This window comes from Bos mutus, chromosome 3 (genome assembly GCF_027580195.1).
Source record: "Bos mutus isolate GX-2022 chromosome 3, NWIPB_WYAK_1.1, whole genome shotgun sequence".
NCBI lineage: Eukaryota > Metazoa > Chordata > Mammalia > Artiodactyla > Bovidae > Bos > Bos mutus.
The window spans coordinates 33,060,055-33,078,292 of record NC_091619.1 but is presented as its reverse complement, the minus strand read 5'-3'; the positions used below and the strand labels follow the sequence as shown (position 1 = coordinate 33,078,292).

The window sequence follows — 18,238 nt, the reverse complement described above, 5'->3', positions numbered from 1 at the left end:
AGTCAGCTATTTCATTCTCCTCTTTGACCCTCATCAAGACGCTCTTTAGTTCCTCTTCACTCTCTGCCATTAGAGTGGTATCATCTGTATATCTGAGGTTGTTAATACTTCTCCCAACAATCTTAGTTCCATCTTGTGATTCATCCAGCCTGGCATTTCGCATGATATACTCTGCATATAAGTTAAATAAGCAGGATCATAGTATACAGTCTTGTCATGCTCCTTTCCCAGTTTTCAACCAGTTGTTCCATGTCCAATTGTAACTGTTGCTTCTTGACTCACATACAGATTTCTCAGGAGGCAGGTCAGGTGGTCTGGTATTCCCATCTCTTTAAGAATTTTTCCATTTGTTGTGATCCACACAGTCAAAGGTTTTAGCATAGTGGATGAAGCAGAATTAAATGTTTTCCTGGAACTCCCTTGCTTTCTCCATGATTCACTAAACATAGACAATTTGATCTCTTGTTCCTCTGCCTCTTTGAAACCCAGCTTGAACATCTGGAAGTTCTCGGTTCACGTATTGCCTTCATGGATCACAGCCTTGTCTTGGTGAAGGGGCTTGCATAATTCAGTGAAGCTATGAGCCATGCTGTGCAAAGCCACCCAAGATGGGCAGGTCATGGTGAGAGTTCTGACAAAACATGGTCTGCCGGAGGAAGAAATGGCAACACACTCTAGTATTCTTGCCAGGAAAATCCCATGGACAGAAGAGCCTTGTTGGCTATAGTCCATGGGGTCTCAAAGAATCCGACACAACTGAGTGACTGAGCCCGCATGCACCAGAAAGAATGACGTGGCTAGGCCAAAGTGGAAACAACACTCAATTGTGGATGTGTCTGGTGGTGAAACTAAAGTCTGATGCTGTAAAGGACAATAATTATATTAGCCTTTTTAATATTTTTAGTCTCAAAAAGTTAAAATATATTATGGTTTAAATGTACCGTATAGGTTAAGTATTAAAGAGAACTGGGTTTTTACTCATGTATATGTAAAGCTGAGCAGTTACGAAGCTGAGCAATTGCAAGTGATATTTCCCAGCCATCTTGAACATTTTGAGTAGTTATTCTAACAATTTATTAAGATTCCTAAATAGTTCTCTTTTTCTTTGCAGAGATAAAAGCAACAGTGTTTGATGACTGCAAGAAAGAAGGCGAATGGAAGGTAGGATTTACATAGTCACATAGAATTTGCATAACACTAGAAACCTTTATTGAGGGCTTGTACATATTTTTTACTTATTACGCTTGTATAAAATACAGAGTTAGAACCATAGTGTTTGCCTTCAAATCCCAACTTAACCTCCTATTAGCTGTGGCTTCTTGAGCAAATTACTTGATGGCTCTATGCCTGTTTCTTTATCTGTAAAATAGGGATGGTAGTAACATAGAGTAGTTGTAAATATTAAATGAATTAATTCATGAAAAGTGCTTAGAACAGTGCCTAGAACAATTATTCCACCACAAGCAGCATTTTATGATTTTAAGAAAATTTGATGTTCAACATAAGATACATTTGAAGTGAACAAATTCTGCTTCAAAGTGAAAATATTGCTTACTTATGTATAATATTATATGACCGTATATTGAGGAAATAAATTTCTAAGTCATGAAAGTTAAATGAGTTGAGATAATTTTGCTTGCTCTCCTGATATTTTAATTTTATGTTATAAAAAGATTATGGAATTTGAGTATATTTAATGCATTAAATTATGTCTTTTGTGAATTCTTGGCAGTCAAATGCTTATACTATTGCTTAATTTATATTCATTTTAAGATATTGCTTCTAGATGAATTTACCACTAAGCTTTTGGCATCATGTTGCAAAATGACAGATCTTCTAGCAGAGGGTATAACTGGTAAGTGTTTCAAATACTCACCATGAAAAACTTTTTTTTTTATTATGATAAGGAGAGTTTAAAGTATTAATAAATTTTAGTTAGTAATTGTGTTTCTCAGGGGATTATGTCTTATTTTCTTAGTAACTCTAGCTATAATTATTCTGGACACTCTTTTCTTTGTGAATCTTCAGAATAACCTCTGTAAGTCAGGATTTTTCCCCTCAGCTGAGACATATAATTAAGCACCCCTAACCAAGACTAAGTCACTTGCCTTGTTGAGTTTGTTCTTCAAATTTTTTATTGTTTTATATATTCGTTATAGTTTTGTGTGTTGATGCAGTAAGTTTACTTAAGTATTTTGGCTGATGTTTGTGGTTTTCATGTTTTGTTTTTAAATGGATAGTAAGATTTATGTCATAAAATCAACTTTTGTGCATATTTCCAAGTGTGTAATACTGACTTTTTAACCTTCTCTTTATTACCTGGATATGAGGCAATTGCAAATTTAAATCAGCTTTAGTGTAGGGTTATGAAAAATAACACTGCCACAGTTGCTGTCTTCCACCAGGCAGGATTGTGTTAATGAGATTTTAATTTTTCTTACATTTTGGGGAAAGTATCAATATATTGTAATATTCATAATCATATTATCATCCATAACTCATCATTGTTTAACTCATTTATTTAAATTTGCTCTTCATAATAGACTTTTGAAGACAGCTATTAAATGCCATAATTTGTAATGTGAAAACTGAGACTCTAAGTCAAATATAATTCTTTTGTTTATATTTTGGACTTTTTTTTGTTAGTTGTGGAGAATATTTATAAAAATCGAGAACCTGTCAGACAAATGAAAGCTCTTTATTTTATCTCTCCAACATCAAAGGTGAGTGTTTTGAATCTAAACAGTATGTTCTTCAAAACTGTCACCATAGATGTGATTTTCTCTTAGAAAATTTAAAGTAATAAAATGTCCTTTATTATACAGGTAGTGTTATAAACTAGTTTGTGTAAGAAAATCTTTCTGAGTTAGAAGATTGTTTTATTTGCATTCTTCTCAATGGGAATGTATGTGAAAGAATTCCTTTCTCCCCTATATGAAAGCAGAATTTATTTGTATAAAACAATAGAGTTTCAAAGTTTCTTTGAATAATTTGTTACTCATGTAGTTTCTAGTCAACCATGATTTTAGGAGAATAGAAGTGTATGTAAAAGAAATAGTCTTGGATTAATCTTTCATTAGTGTTAGTTACTTCCCTATGGCATACACATACATATGTATGTGTATACACACATATATGCATATATATGTATGTGTATATATTTTTTATAGGAAAGGAATTTTTAAAATTTATAATCTAACCATGATTTAATTCATACTTAAAGTCAACAAGCTTTTAGAGTCATATAAAGTATCAGATTCATTTATTCTGTATAGTATCTGAGAGTGCATTTTCCAACACATCCTTTGGCTTATTCTTAGAATAAAAATGTTAATTTTACACTTCCAGTTTCTTCTAACTCTAGCAGACAGTAGGGAAAAACCCAAATATTTACTATGTAATCTCTACATGTTGGCTGCTGGTAGATTTTAATGACATTTTGTATCTTATCTGTAATATAATTTTGTAAGAAAATTTATGCTCAGAAAAAAATGAAAGTTAAAAGCACCATTTTCACTTACTAAATTGGCAGAGGGACTAAAAAAAGTGTGTGTGTATATTTAGACATTTATTTATTTATTTGTCTTATCTATGTATCTTATCTAGCTCTCAATATGCATTGTCAATGGATAATGGAGCAGAAACTACTATACACTGCTAGTGGGAGTATAGATTAATACAGCCATTTTGGAAAATAACTTGCCATATCAAGAACCTTAAAACGTTCTGAATCGTAAAATTTATTGTTAAAAAAAAATCCGTAAATGGTCAAACTAAATTCCTAAAATCCAGAGAAATTCTTAGTATTAACACATAATGGTAGGAAAGACCATGTGACCATTGAAAATGAGATTTCTAGAAAATTTTAATGATCTATGTAAATGTTCATTTTTAATGTAAGTGACAGAAAGCAGGATACAGAATTAAATATTCAGGAAAGGATCAAAGAATTCAGAGAAAATTATATCTAAGTGTGACTCCTTTATCTCCCACAACCAACTCCAGTTTCTCTTCCTGTCCTGAATCAATTATCTTTTGGGTCCTATAGACCTATGGGTACATGTGAAGCCTTGGACTCTTTGGGCACTTGTAGAGAAACTTGGTGTGAGATTTCCTTCCTCAGGGGCTGGGCAAGCATCTGGGGACTAGCTACAGAGAGTTCTCAGGCAAGGGTCATGAAATGACAGATTTTAGGAAGAGTTTTGGTTATAAAAGATCTGTGAATGTGAACGTGAAGTTGCTCAGTCGTGTCCAACTCTTTGCAACCCTGTGAACTGTAGCCCACCAGGCTCCTCCGCCCATGGGATTTTCCAGGCAAGAATATTGGAGTGGATTGCCATTTCCTTCTCCAGGGGATCTTCCTGACCCAGAGATAGAACCCAGGTCTCCTGCATTGCAGGCAGACGCTTTAACCTCTGAGCCACCAGGGAAGCTAGGGAAAGGTCAGATGGGTGGTTTGTTTTCTTTTATACTTATAGCCCTCAGGAGGAGAAACCTGTTTACCTTCTTCTTATGGTACTGCCTCTCTTTAGGATACTCCCAACAACTAAACCTAAGTGTTAGCTGAGCTGACATGGAAGCAACCACACATCTAAGTGGGTCAAGTGACCTGAGAGAGAAGGTTTAGTAAGAATGAGAAGAGGATACATATGGCAAAATACAAGAGCTTGGAAGGAAGGGTGATAATCTGAACAGAAAATAGTACACTTAAGAGTCTGGTGTAACATGTAAAAACTTTCTGAAGCTCTGAAGTATATTTTCTTAGTTAAGTAGTTGACTGTAGAGGAGGATAATCACTATGGAAATTTTAATTGATAGTCTTTAAGATAAAAACGAAGTATCTCGGGACTTCCCTTGTGATCAAGTGGCTAAGACTCTGTGCTTCCAATGCAGAAAGCCCAGGTTCAATCCCTGGACAGGGAACTAGATCCCACGTGCCTCAACTAAGAGTTCACTTGCCTCAACTAAGATCCAGAGTAACCAAAATAATAAATAAATATTAAAAAAAAAAAAAAAGTATCTCAAGCAAAAAAAAAAAAAAAAATCATGGAAATCATGGTGGGGAAGATAAGAGACTTGCAGGATACATTAATGAGCTCTAACAGAAATATACTGGTTGTAGGAGTTGCAGGGAGACAGAAAGGAACAGATGGATGAGAAGATTAAATTGTTCTTGCTTTCAGACTGTTGTATCTTGAAAACTACCAGCAGAGAGGCAGATACTGTTAGAGTATATTACCTGCTTTCCCTCTTCCTCGTAGTCTGCTAACCTTTTAGTCTTTCATTCTAATCCCTCTTGGCAATTTTAGCTCTTAGCTCATTGGCAGTCTCTTTAACACTTCTCCAGTAGTAGTCTCGATGGTTTCATTATCTGTGTAGGTAATACTTCACCGTACATTCATTTTCTTCCAGTAGTCTTGTCTTCTATGTTGCTTCAGCTTCTTAGTTACTTGACCATTCTTAGGTCTCCTCATCACCAAAAGAGCACTCTCTGTTCATATATCTTACCTTACTACTTATTTCACTTCTCACTGTAAGTGGCTAGATAACATAGCATCTTAAAAAATCAGTTTGTAAGTTACAGTTTTGACAGTTAAGGTTTTACTTTATCATCAAAATAATCTTAGTTATTTCAAAAGTAGCACATTTAAATTAGTATTTGATAAAATGTATATTAACATCCAACCTTTTTTCAGTCTGTAGACTGTTTTTTACGTGATTTTGGAGGTAAATCAGAGAACAAATATAAAGCAGCGTATATCTACTTCACTGACTGTAAGTAGCTTTGTAAAAGTTATTGCTTCATTATTTCAAATCCTACTAATTATGAAATATTTCTTAGGCTAATTTTAATAGTAGTGACTTTGTATTTATTGTTTGTTCTAGTTAGATTAGAAAGAATCTAAAAATTCTATCCTAAGGTTATTTCTATCCTAATTCATGATAAGGTGATAGAAAATTAAATCATTCCAAACTAGTTTCAGAAGATGGTCATTTTTGCTGGTGTACAGGGGAGAGGGGTTTGACAGAGAGAGCTATCCCTCAAATTCTGTTCCAATAACAGGGAGAATTCTTCTTTAAACCAAAGTTACAACTGGGGATTTGACTGTATAATAAAGTATATTATAAGACCCTTTGGGAGATGCAGTGAAGAAACTGTCATCTGTTTGCTAACAGTAAGGGAGAAAATCTATCACATTTCTTTTTCTATGCTGTAGATTCAAATAAAAAGCAGCTTTCTAGCTTATTTTTCCTGTAAATTATTATTTATCTCATACCTAGCAGCAGTTTGCATTTTAGAAAATGCCATATCATAAGTATTTGCCATTTAAGTAACCTTGTTACACAGAAATCATGTTTATGGAGTTGATAAACTTTAATGTGTGAAGCCTCTTTTAATTTAAGGAATCTTGAAATTAAAGAACATCGTGTTAAAAGATAGTAGAAGCCCATGGTTAATACTCCAACCTAGATTTAGTGAAACTATAAGCAGTTAGGTAAAAGGCAGGGGCAAGGGGAAGACGGCTCTAGGGTGCAGAATTTACTAGTTTGGAGGCTTGGAATTTCCTCACATTGAAGAAAGCCCTATAATGCAAGGAAAGATGAAAAATTTGTATGGTGTGGCTACACTTAGTGGCAGATATAGAAAAGTGTGAATTCCTAAGAAGCTCTGAAAGTCCTTCAAAAGTTTATTAAGTCCTTAGTTTGGACTTGATTTTCCTTCCTGACAATTTTAGCTTGCTGTGTTAACAGCTCTGTAAGGAAACACATCTTAGGTTATGGTGGATATGAATGGGGAAAATGGAATTTCTGTTACAGTGCTCATTACTAGAATTTATCTGCTGTATAAAGTGAAAAGCAGTATTTACATATTATCTCTATCCTCATAGTAAATTACTTTGTGAAAGTCAGTAATTATATATAAAAATAAATATTCTTGGATGTTGGAATGACTTATTCAAAAGAATGAAAATTTAAATGCAGTTATATACTTTGATTTTTTTCCTCCTCTCAGTCTGCCCTGACAGTCTCTTTAACAAAATTAAGGCTTCTTGCTCCAAGTCAGTAAGAAGATGTAAAGAAATAAATATTTCCTTCATTCCACTTGAATCTCAGGTACTTTCTACTTTTATTTTTTAAATGTTTTATTAAAAAAATTTTTGAGCATTGAAAGGCTTAAAGCATTAAAGCATTAAAGCATTAAAACTCCTTTTATTTTGGATTATTATAAACTAAAATTAAAAATAAAAAGTTTTACTGTAAGCACAAGCTGCCCATTCTCCTTGCTTGACCCTTGTAATAACGATTTTAAAATGCAGTTTTATGAACTTATTTGCTAAAAAGGCTTATCCTAACAATATTTTATGTGTTGTACATTTGGTGAATTTTAAACAATCCACAAATAAGCATTTACTCTGATGAAGGTAGGAACAGGAGTACTAAATTGGAATATAGCGTTAATAGTAAAAGTGGACTTAAATTTCACATCTCTAAGTCCTGTGTGTGTCAAAATGTACAGCCCTATTAGATTATGAAATCAAAAGATTTTGAGCATAATCTTTGTTAAATGACTCCAAAGAAAAATGTTTATATTCTGTAACCGTTTGTGATATTAAAACAAAATTCTTTAGTAAACTTTTTACACAACATTATATAAACTATCGTTTATTTTAATTTATAAAATGAAGGATTCTCATAGATTTTATTTGCCTTTGGAATAGTTAATGAGCCTTCAATTAATAATAATAATTGCAAACACACAGTACTTTCTCTGTCAGATGCTTTCCTAAATGCTTTACATAAATGTATTGGTAATTCTGTCTCCATTTTAAAGATGGGGAAATCAAAGTGGTTAAGTAACTTGCCCTAATCACACAGCTAGTGTATTGTTTAGCTCTGTTCTCTGTGTTTGGATTCTAACATTTTGTAGAATTGGAATAGTTTACTATTTCTTAGAACCATAAGGTTGATATTTTAAGAAATAAAAAGGTCCTGAATAATGAATTTTTCTTTTAAGCTATTGCTGTTTTTGATGAAGGCCATAATCGTAAAATCTTTAGATACCTGCTTAACATTAAACTGTTTTCCAAAGGTTACTTTAAGATTTTTTTCCTTTAATATATTATGTGCTACTGCTAAGCTGCTTCAGTCATGTCCGACTCTGTGCGACCTCAGAGACGGCAGCCCACCAGGCTCCGCTGTCCCTGGAATTCTCCAGGCAAGAATACTGGAGTGGGTTGCCATTTCCTTCTCCAAAGCATGAATGTGAAAAGTGAAAGTGAAGTCGCTTAGTCGTGTCCGACTCCTAGCAACCCCATGGACTGCAGCCTACCAGTCTCCTCCGTCCATGGGATTTTCCAGGCAACAGTACTGGAATGGGTTGCCATGGCCTTCTCCGAATATATTATGTAACTTTAGTTTAATACTCTACAAAGTGAGACTAGCCTCAGTGCAAAGATACAGAAGCAGAAAAGTACAAGAAAGCAGCAGGATTATGGATTATTAGGGGTGATGGTATGATAAATAAATCTGTAGGTAGGCTGGGACCAAGTTGTAGGAGGCACCAGGTTCCATCAAGAATGATGGCAGAAAATGGGCAGACACAGAAGAGTACCAAAGTCTTTAAGGAAAAGTAGAAGTTGGGAGATCATTGAAGAGAAATTGGTAAAGTCAGATATGATAGTCTTCCAAAGAAGAGAAGTTCTACATTAAACATATTTAGAAGTTGCATGGAGAGAAAAGTGGTTGACTTCTCCTAAATCCATGAGTCAAAGTGATTAAAGAAAACTCTTTCCCTTTCAAAGGGTTTAATTAATACTATCACATATAAATTAGGACAATTAGATGGAAAGCATCAATATAAGAAAGTTTGTTTACAGTGGACCTTAGGAGTACAAAAAATCTGGTATAGTTAGTAGAGAAGGTGCTAGATTGTGTCTAGATAGAAATAGATCTAAGCTAGCTATAATTTTGCAAGAAAAGTAAATGGAAGTTGTGAGTGGGGGTAACGGAGAATTCCTATATTTAAGGAACTGGTTGTGGGTCATGGAGATGAAGAAAGCATTTGGTAATAGTCTAAAGGAACACATCATGTTGGTGATAGAAAGTAGGGGGAGGAAAGGGAAGGAAAGGCAAGATGTGAATGTAGAAAGAAAATCAGCTCCAGAGTTCTACTTGGTTCATTGGAGTATTAGATAATAACTTAGATTAATTTAAGATGTGGTAACAAATCTCCAAATCTGTGTTTCACAACAACAAAGTTTATTTCTCATTCATGTTATTGTCCACTGTGGTTTGACTAGGTCTTTGCTCTATATCCTCTTCATTCTGGGATGTAAGCTGAAGGAGTAGAGTTTACTCTTCTCTGGGACATAGCAGAAAGAAAAGAGAAATGGTGGAGCCATACAATGGCTTTTAAAGCTTCTGCAGGGAAGTAGGCACATGTCACTTCTGTTCACATTCCAATGACCATAGATAGGCTGATATCCATGAGTGGGAACTATACACCTGTAAGGAGGGGCCCTGTCAGGAAGGGCAATAAATATTTTTGAACAGATATTTTCCACTGCAGTGGGATAGAATACTGTGAGAAAGCCACAGTCCAGCTGTAGGGTACTTGTTGGCAGTTATGGCAGCTAAGACTGAGCAGGACAGACATAAACAACACATTAGCTTTAGCTGAATCTCAGTCCATGTTCAGGCTCCTACTGTTAGTGATAGGTTATGTTCAGAGAAATGTATTACTTGTGTGAAAGGAAATGCAGGGAAGTTTATCCATAATTTATTAGTTAATATATTATTTATTACATGTCTACTTTTATACTCAATACATTAGGCTAAGAGGGATTACTACCATTGTTTAAAGACAAAATTAAAATTAATTGAATGTGAAACTCTCACCTCCGATTAGAGAGCCTTTTGTTTTGTATTCCTCAAATAACACAATAGTAAATCTCTAATCCAATTCTTTGCATGTAGATAAATGCTTTTGTTAGTTGAAAAATGTCTGTGAGATTTTACTGTATGTATACAAAGACCAGTACTATGTCTGGCACAATGCTGTGTTCTTTGGGGAAGTATTTTTCTACTTTAAGGAGAGAAATTTATCTATACTCTTAATATCAAGAGTATAAGCTAAGGAATTAAAGATACATATTAACTTTGGAAAATTTCTAGGTTATTCTCTGATTGGTTGAGATTTTAATGTATGTCAGATATATAGACCAATTTTGGCTTTATTTCTTCTTGCCAGGTATTAGGTTTCTATTTTTCTTTGATTACCTCAGATCCCTTTATTTGCTGCACGGGTAGAGAAAATCCAACAGTACAATCTATATATAAAACAAGAACTGAAGGAGAGAGGTAGATTAAGCAGGAAAGGAGAGTGAGAAAAGGAATGAAATCAAGATGACAGAGAAAATGAGATTTAATTAAGGTAAAGACACAGTTGATTCAGGAAACAGCATGGTTAGTACAAGTATTTTGTAGAGTCCCAAGGAATAACTGTGCTTTTCTTGATACATATTTTTAATCAAATTTCTAAATTGACAGTGTGACTTTTTTGGCCTAACTTAGGTATATACTCTTGATGTACCAGATGCATTCTATTACTGTTACAGTCCAGACCCAAGTAATGGAAATGGAAAAGATACCATCATGGAAGCAATGGCTGAGCAGATAGTTACAGTATGTGCTACCCTGGATGAAAATCCTGGAGTAAGATATAAAAGGTAAGGCACCCAGTGGTGTCATTATATGTTATGATGTCTATTTGCTCTTTGGTATAGAGGTAATGTCCCAGTGCTTTTGTGTGTTGGTTTGCAGATTTTCTTTATAACATGCTGTATATATAGATTTAAAGTTTAAGGCTTAAATTTCAGAGTAACTGATAGCCTCTGTTACTGAATTTCAGAGCTTAAATTTGGTATGATTTACATGAATATTTTTCATGAGTTTAAGGAATGCTTAGAAGAATGTCTTTGTTGCCCTGTGGGGAATACTGTCTTACATTTAATGTTTCATTACATTTCCACCAAATTGAAATAGTCATAGTATCTGGATACTGGTTATAGTGTCTAAATATGGTATCCAATTACAGTGGCCATTTTAAATAGATTTGGGGTTTTTTTTAAAAGTTAAAGTTTGACTTTAGTACTATGTACCTTTATTTATTTGCTCCTTATTAAAAGTAAAGTTTACTATAAAGTGCATAAATTATATTTATGTGGCTTGATAAATCATTCCAAAGTGAACATAGACATCTAACTTCACCCAGGTCAAGAGATAAAATACTAGCAGCATCTCAGAGGCCCCCCTTATGATCCCTTCTAGTCATCACCCACTGTCTCCTCCTCAGAAGTAACTGTTATTCTGACTTCTAACACATATTTCAGTTTTGCCTGATATTGAACTTGATATATATATCAGATCAGATCAGTCATTCAGTCGTGTCCGACTCTTTGCGACCCCATGAATCGCAGCACGCCAGGCCTCCCTGTCCATCACCAACTCCCGGAGTTCACTCAGACTCACGTCCATCGAGTCAGTGATGCCATCCAGCCATCTCATCCTCTGTCGTCCCCTTCTCCTCCTGTCCCCAATCCCTCCCAGCATCAGAGTCTTTTCCAGTGAGTCAACTCTTTGCTTGAGGTGGCCAAAGAACTGGAGTTTCAGCTTTAGCATCATTCCTTCCAAAGAAATCCCAGGGCTGATCTGCTTCAGAATGGACTGGTTGGCTCTCCTTGCAGTCCAAGGGACTCTCAAGAGTCTTCTCCAACACCACAGTTCAAAAGCATCAATTCTTCGGCGCTTAGCCTTCTTCACAGTCCAACTCTCACATCCATACATGACCACAGGAAAAACCATAGCCTTGACTAGACGAACCTTTGTTGGCAAAGTAATGTCTCTGCTTTTGAATATGCTATCTAGGTTGGTCATAACTTTCCTTCCAAGGAGTAAGCGTCTTTTAATTTCATGGCTGCAGTCACCATCTGTAGTGATTTTGGAGCCCAGAAAAATAAAGTCTGACACTGTTTCCCCATCTATTTCCCATGAAGTGGTGGGACCAGATGCCATGATCTTCGTTTTCTGAATGTTGAGCTTTAAGTCAACTTTTTCACTCTCCGCTTTGACTTTCATCAAGAGGCTTTTTAGTTCCTCTTCACTTTCTGCCATAAGGGTGGTGTCATCTGCATATCTGAGGTTATTGATATTTCTCCCGGCAATCTTGATTCCAGCTTGTGTTTCTTCCAATCCAGCGTTTCTCATGATGTACTCTGCATATAAGTTAAATAAACAGGGTGACAATATACAGCCTTGACGTACTCCTTTTCCTATTTGGAACCAGTCTGTTGTTCCATGTCCAGTTCTAACTGTTGCTTCCTGACCTGCATACAAATTTCTCAAGAGGCAGGTCAGGTGGTCTGGTATTCCCATCTCTTTCAGAATTTTCCACACTTTATTGTGATCCACACTGTCAAAGGCTTTGGCATAGTCAATAAAGCAGAAATAGATGTTTTTCTGGAACTCTCTTGCTTTTTCTATGATCCAGCGGATGTTGGCAATTTGATCTCTGGTTCCTCTGCCTTTTCTAAAACCAGCTTGAACATCAGGAAGTTCACGGTTCACATATTGCTGAAGCCTGGCTTGGAGAATTTTGAGCATTACTTTACTAGCGTGTGAGATGAGTGCCATTGTGCGGTAGTTTGAGTATTCTTTGGCATTGCCTTTCTTTGGGATTGGAATGAAAACTGACCTTTTCCAGTCCTGTGGCCACTGCTGAGCTTCCCAAATTTGCTGGCATAGTGAGTGCAGCACTTTCACAGCATCATCTTTCAGGATTTGGAATAGCTCACCTGGAATTCCATCACCTCCACTAGCTTTGTTCGTAGTGATGCTTTCTAAGGCCCACTTGACTTCACATTGGGTCATGATATTTTTTTATATATGGCTTTGCTCAATATTATGTTCTTAGACTTTCATGTTGTTCTATATAGCCAGCTTGGATTTTAATCTCTGCAGTTTCTGCATACAGTTTAATCATACAGTTTACTGGCTGTATGATTCTTCTGCTCTCAATTTCTTTATATATGAAGTGGGAAAAATAATAGTAATCACATCATAAAGTTTTTTTTAGAATTAAATGAGTTAATACCTATAAAGCACTCAATATAGTGCATGGCGCTAATGAAACGGTAGAATTAAATACACTGTACTATTATTACTAATAATAAGTAATATAACTTGTTTCTGTTTTAAAAGGTTCTTTAATTTAAACACTGACATTTGTCAAGGTAGTTGGCATAATTGTTCAATTTCAAATTCATGTAGTGCTTTATATTTAAGTTTCATTATCCTTAACCATTTAAAAAGTTTTCTTAATTACTTAGAAGAAATATTGTAAATCTCCTTAATTCATATGTGACCAGACAAGCTCTTTACTCATACCTCAAGTGTTAGAACCATTCTTTTTCTTACAGGTGCTGTGCTAATTACATTCTGAACCAAGTGGTTTTGCTAGAGTTCAGTCTCTGTTCAAGCTTCTGCTCTTGGTGTTTGGCTTGTTCAGGGAAATGAAACTGTAATATGGTCCACTATCCTGTATCCATAAGTTTGGCATCCTCAAATTCAACCATTTGTGGATTGAAAATGTAAAAAAAAAAAAAATTCGAGGAAGTCCCCAAAAGCAAAACTTGAATTCGCTACATGCAGACCACTATTTACATAGCATTTACATAGTATTTATGACTGTTTACATAGCATTACATTATATTAGTGTTGTAAGTAATCTAGAGATGATTTTTAAGGATATGGGGTATGTGCATAGGTTATATGCAAATTCTATACCATTTTATATGAGACTTGAGCATCAGTGGATTTTAATATCTGAATGAGGTCCTGGAACCAATCCCCTGTGATACTGGTGGTGGTTTAGTCACTAAGTCGTGTCCAACTTTTGCAACCCCATGGATGGTAGCCTGCCAGGCTTCTCTGTTCTTGGAATTCTCCAGGCAAGAATACTGAAGTGGGTTGCCATTTCCTTCTCCAGGGGATCTTCCCAATCCAGGGATCAAATCCAGGTCTCCTGCATTGTAGGTGGATTCTTTACCACTGAGCCACCAGGGAAGCCCTCCTGAGGGATAACTGTAGCCGGTTTATAATTTAATAAGCTTACCAGTTCTTGTGGTAGTTAATAATAATCCAGGCTTTTAAAATCCTATCCTATTCTTTTGTAAAGTATTCTTCTATGCCTTATGAACTTTTCAGGTGTAATTCTAACATGAAATTATTTCCTTTTGAAAATATTTTAAGGCATAATGTATAATAAATTATCCTGTATAGTTGCTGCTTCATTTACTTTTGAAGTATAAAACCTAAAGGATCTTTAACACTTTGAAGCCTTTACAAAGAGTTCCTCCATTTTTGAGGTTGGTGTGCTAATTGAAGAGTCTTTTCCAACATTTTCTTTATAGATTCAGAAGTTACACTAATATCACTGGTCTTAAAGTTAAAATTTAGAATATGGTTTTATCATTTTAGAAGATAGTGATATATGATTTTATACAAACAACTATATTGGAAAGTTGACTAAATGTTAGCATATAGGGAAATCTCATAGATAATTGGGCGAGATAATTGGTCAAGTAATTTGGAGAGTAATATGGTAGCAAAGTTGAAAACGTACATACTATATGACCCACAATTCTACTTTTAGAAATAATATACCTAGAGAAACATTTACATGGATATTTATGTATAAAGATATTTGTTTCCATGTTGTTTGCAATAGTATAAAATTGAGAATGACTTAAATGTCCATCTTTAGGGGAATGAATGTGTAAATCCAGTATAATCATATGATGGAATACTATGTGGAACTAAAATGAGTAAATATTTTTTGATGTGTGTGTCAACATAGATCTCAAACATATATGACAGTAAAAACATATACTGTTAAAATACATATAAAACAGTAAATATATGTATAATTGTAATGATAGGAAGAATATACATCAAATTATGGTAGTAGTTGCTTTGGGGCAGGAGTGGCTAGGGGTAGGGGTGAAGACTGGGAATTGGGAGGGGAGTAAAGAAACTATAGTTTTATTTATATTTCCTTCATATGAAAAAAATCTGAAGCACATATGATAAGGTTTACATTGATAAAATCCAAACAAATTGATATAGCATTATATTTGTTTAGTATTATTATCTAAATTTCTCCATGCTTATAAAATCTTTTAATTTATGGTTTAATTTTAGAATTCAACTTGATAATATAAAGTGTGTCTTGAAAGATAGTTTGAATATCTTTTTCGTTTCTAGTAAACCTCTAGATAATGCCAGTAAGCTTGCTCAGCTTGTTGAAAAAAAGCTTGAAAACTACTACAAGATTGATGAAAAGAGCCTAATAAAGGTAACATATAAAAAACAAATAGTGGTTATGCTTAAAATCTGTCTTATTTCTTTATAAACCAAGGAAACTGTTCATTTATTTTCCAGCATTGATTTGAGAATTTTGATTTGGATATCACTGATTTAAATGGTAGTAGAAATCGTAATAGATAATGTGGCTTAGTGGGGAACATAACAGTTTTGAATTAAGTTCTTTGTCCAGATCCTGGCTCTGCCATTTAATTCATGTATATATCAATTAGCAAGTTATGTTAAGTTTTTTATGTATAAAAAGGGGGTAATAGGAGAATACCTATTTTATAATATAGAGGACTAAATGCATTAATACATAAAAAGTTTTTAGAATAATCCTTGAAGCTGTAAACATTTAATAAACAGTTTTTCCTTTTATCACCAACTCTGTATTCTTGGACATATTTACTGTGAGTTGTATTTTCATATAATATGGATCATATGATATGTACTTTGGTTGGTTGGTATGAGGATTAGGCAGATTAGCATGTGTTTGGCACATATAGGAGTTTAATAAATGACAGCTACTACTATCTTATCAAGATAATATAATCAAAGACTAAGATTGGAACCTGGGGAATTCCAGCATTTGGGCTTGGGTTGGAGAGTGAGGAGTCTGAGTAGACTTGACAGAGGTGGTATCAGAGGACTAGGAAGCTTAGTTTAGTGCAATGTGTAACATAAAGAGCTCAGGTAATATCTTCCTTTCATAACTTAGATGAGTTTTAGTGTTTATGAAGCTAAATTCCAAGAAAATAGATTTAGTGAAAGCCAAATGTTATTTTTTTAAAGGAATTTTCACAGTATCATATTATTAAGTAGGCCTGTTAATCTAATTATGAAAGCTTTGGTTTTGTAGTCTTATTTTCTTCCCCTCTTGTGCCTCTCATATTTTTCTATTTTAATATAACTTCATGTTTAAGAATGTGGGATAAGTCTGATTTTGTTTTCTAAGATATTAAAAATGTGTTCACAGAAAGAAATGGAAGTTTCTTAAGATAATTTTATCTTGTTATTCCAGGGTAAAACTCATTCCCAGCTCATAATAATTGATCGTGGCTTTGATCCTGTGTCCACTGTTGTGCACGAACTGACCTTTCAGGCAATGGCATACGATCTACTGCCGATTGAGAATGATACATACAAGCAAGTATAACTTGAAGGGAATATATAGGGCATATACAAACAGGATAGGATGTTAGCATTTAATGATTTATGCAGGCAACAGAAATCTAAAGCCCCTATACCCTTTTTTATTCAAGGCTTTATCTTTCTCTTACACCTATAATCATAATCTATTAAAAATGTCCTGACCTTGTTAGTTAATAGGTAATTTAACTGCTTTGAAGCTTTTTTGGTATATTTGCTTCCTTAACTATGTCTGCAACAAAAATAGGTTTTAAACAGCTGGAATTGTACTTTTCAGTAAATAAACTGGGCCCACTACTATATTTACTGAAGTGGAAAACATATTCAAATTGGTTAGGCAGTGATTATTCTGAATTGGACATCCAAAAGTATGTAAACGTGTGTCTTGTCACCATAATGTATTTAAAAATACTAGAATATTAGAAAACTATATAGGCTGGTTATTGAGAAGAGAAGCAGTTTTACCAGTTTGGTACCTATTATTGATTTAACTCTGATATAAGCATATTAACTTTAAAAGTAATATCAAATAGTTAAATGGAAAATGAAATTATTTTTCTATTAAGGAACCATCTTATTGTCACCTATGTATATCATTTATGTATATACATACACACATATATATATAACATGTTATTTGAGTGTATGTACCACATGCACACATATATATAAAACATGTTATTTGATATCATAATTTCAAAATCCAGATTGGCATTTTTCAGCCAAGAGTTACTGCTTGGAAGTAATAAAAATGAAAATTAGTTTTCTGAAATCTTATGTTTAGTAATTTTTGTAGATTAAAAAATCCAAAAATTTGTGCTAATTATATTTAACATTTTTTCTTAAATATTGTTTAAACTAATTTTGTATTTTCTCTTGTATTTTTATTTGCCTTCTAGTCAAATTCTGAGTTTTTCTTTGTTACTTGTATTAATATTAGCTGACAGAGCAACATAGCTATTTTTCTAGTATAAAAGTAGTTTTAAGCAGTTTATTCCGAATTTTCAGAAAGGATGTTATTTATCTCTCTTATCCTTTAGGTCTCTAAACCTACATTGCTCAAGAGATTTGGAAATGACTTGAAGTAATGGACACTAAAGGATTTGGTTCCAGTTTATTGACGTTAACTTTCAGACATTTCTAACCTAGTACTTAAAATATTTATCTCCCTAGGTTTGTTGGCAAGGAAAGCAAGATTTAATTTTTTAAGGGTAGTGGAGAGACTTATTTAAAAACAAAAAAATCAGAGATATGCCTTTTCTTATGAGTCAAGAAAGTCTAGGGGTCAGACTAGAGGGAAGCATGAACTTCCTATGGATTGTGCTCCATCACGATTTTTAATGGAAATAATACAGAGCAGAAATTTCTGAGTATCCATTTGGAGTAATTTCTTGAACCTCTTTAATTGCCTCTCAGTTCAGTAGAACTCATTAAAGCAATCAAAGTTTTTAATGGCTACATTAGTTTTTTTCTCATTGCCTTTCCCAGTTCTTTAAAGGAGATGTGGTTATAGGGTAAGGAAAGAATATAGAAATAGATAAATATATATGTTTGTGAATTTTGTATCAACTCTGAAACACCTTCAGTATTTAATAGACTTCATTAGGGAGTGACATTTCTTAATGGATGTTTGACAATTGTGTTGATGGTTAGTACATCAAAA

The 18,238-nt window shown here is 34.1% G+C and overlaps 1 protein-coding gene across 2 annotated transcripts in view; it reads left to right on the top strand.

Moving 5' to 3' along the window:
* STXBP3 (syntaxin binding protein 3) overlaps positions 1 to 18,238 on the top strand; it is a 54,173-nt gene that overhangs the window by 15,334 nt on the left and 20,601 nt on the right. Inside the window, exons 2-9 of one of the 2 annotated variants that reach the window (XM_070367571.1) lie at positions 1,112 to 1,161; positions 1,774 to 1,855; positions 2,647 to 2,723; positions 5,697 to 5,775; positions 7,016 to 7,116; positions 10,576 to 10,730; positions 15,325 to 15,415; positions 16,448 to 16,572. In XM_070367571.1, the coding sequence (XP_070223672.1) occupies positions 1,112 to 1,161; positions 1,774 to 1,855; positions 2,647 to 2,723; positions 5,697 to 5,775; positions 7,016 to 7,116; positions 10,576 to 10,730; positions 15,325 to 15,415; positions 16,448 to 16,572 (760 nt within the window). The remainder of the gene's footprint in view (positions 1 to 1,111; positions 1,162 to 1,773; positions 1,856 to 2,646; positions 2,724 to 5,696; positions 5,776 to 7,015; positions 7,117 to 10,575; positions 10,731 to 15,324; positions 15,416 to 16,447; positions 16,573 to 18,238) is intronic. The other variant, XM_070367572.1, reaches the window with a different exon arrangement.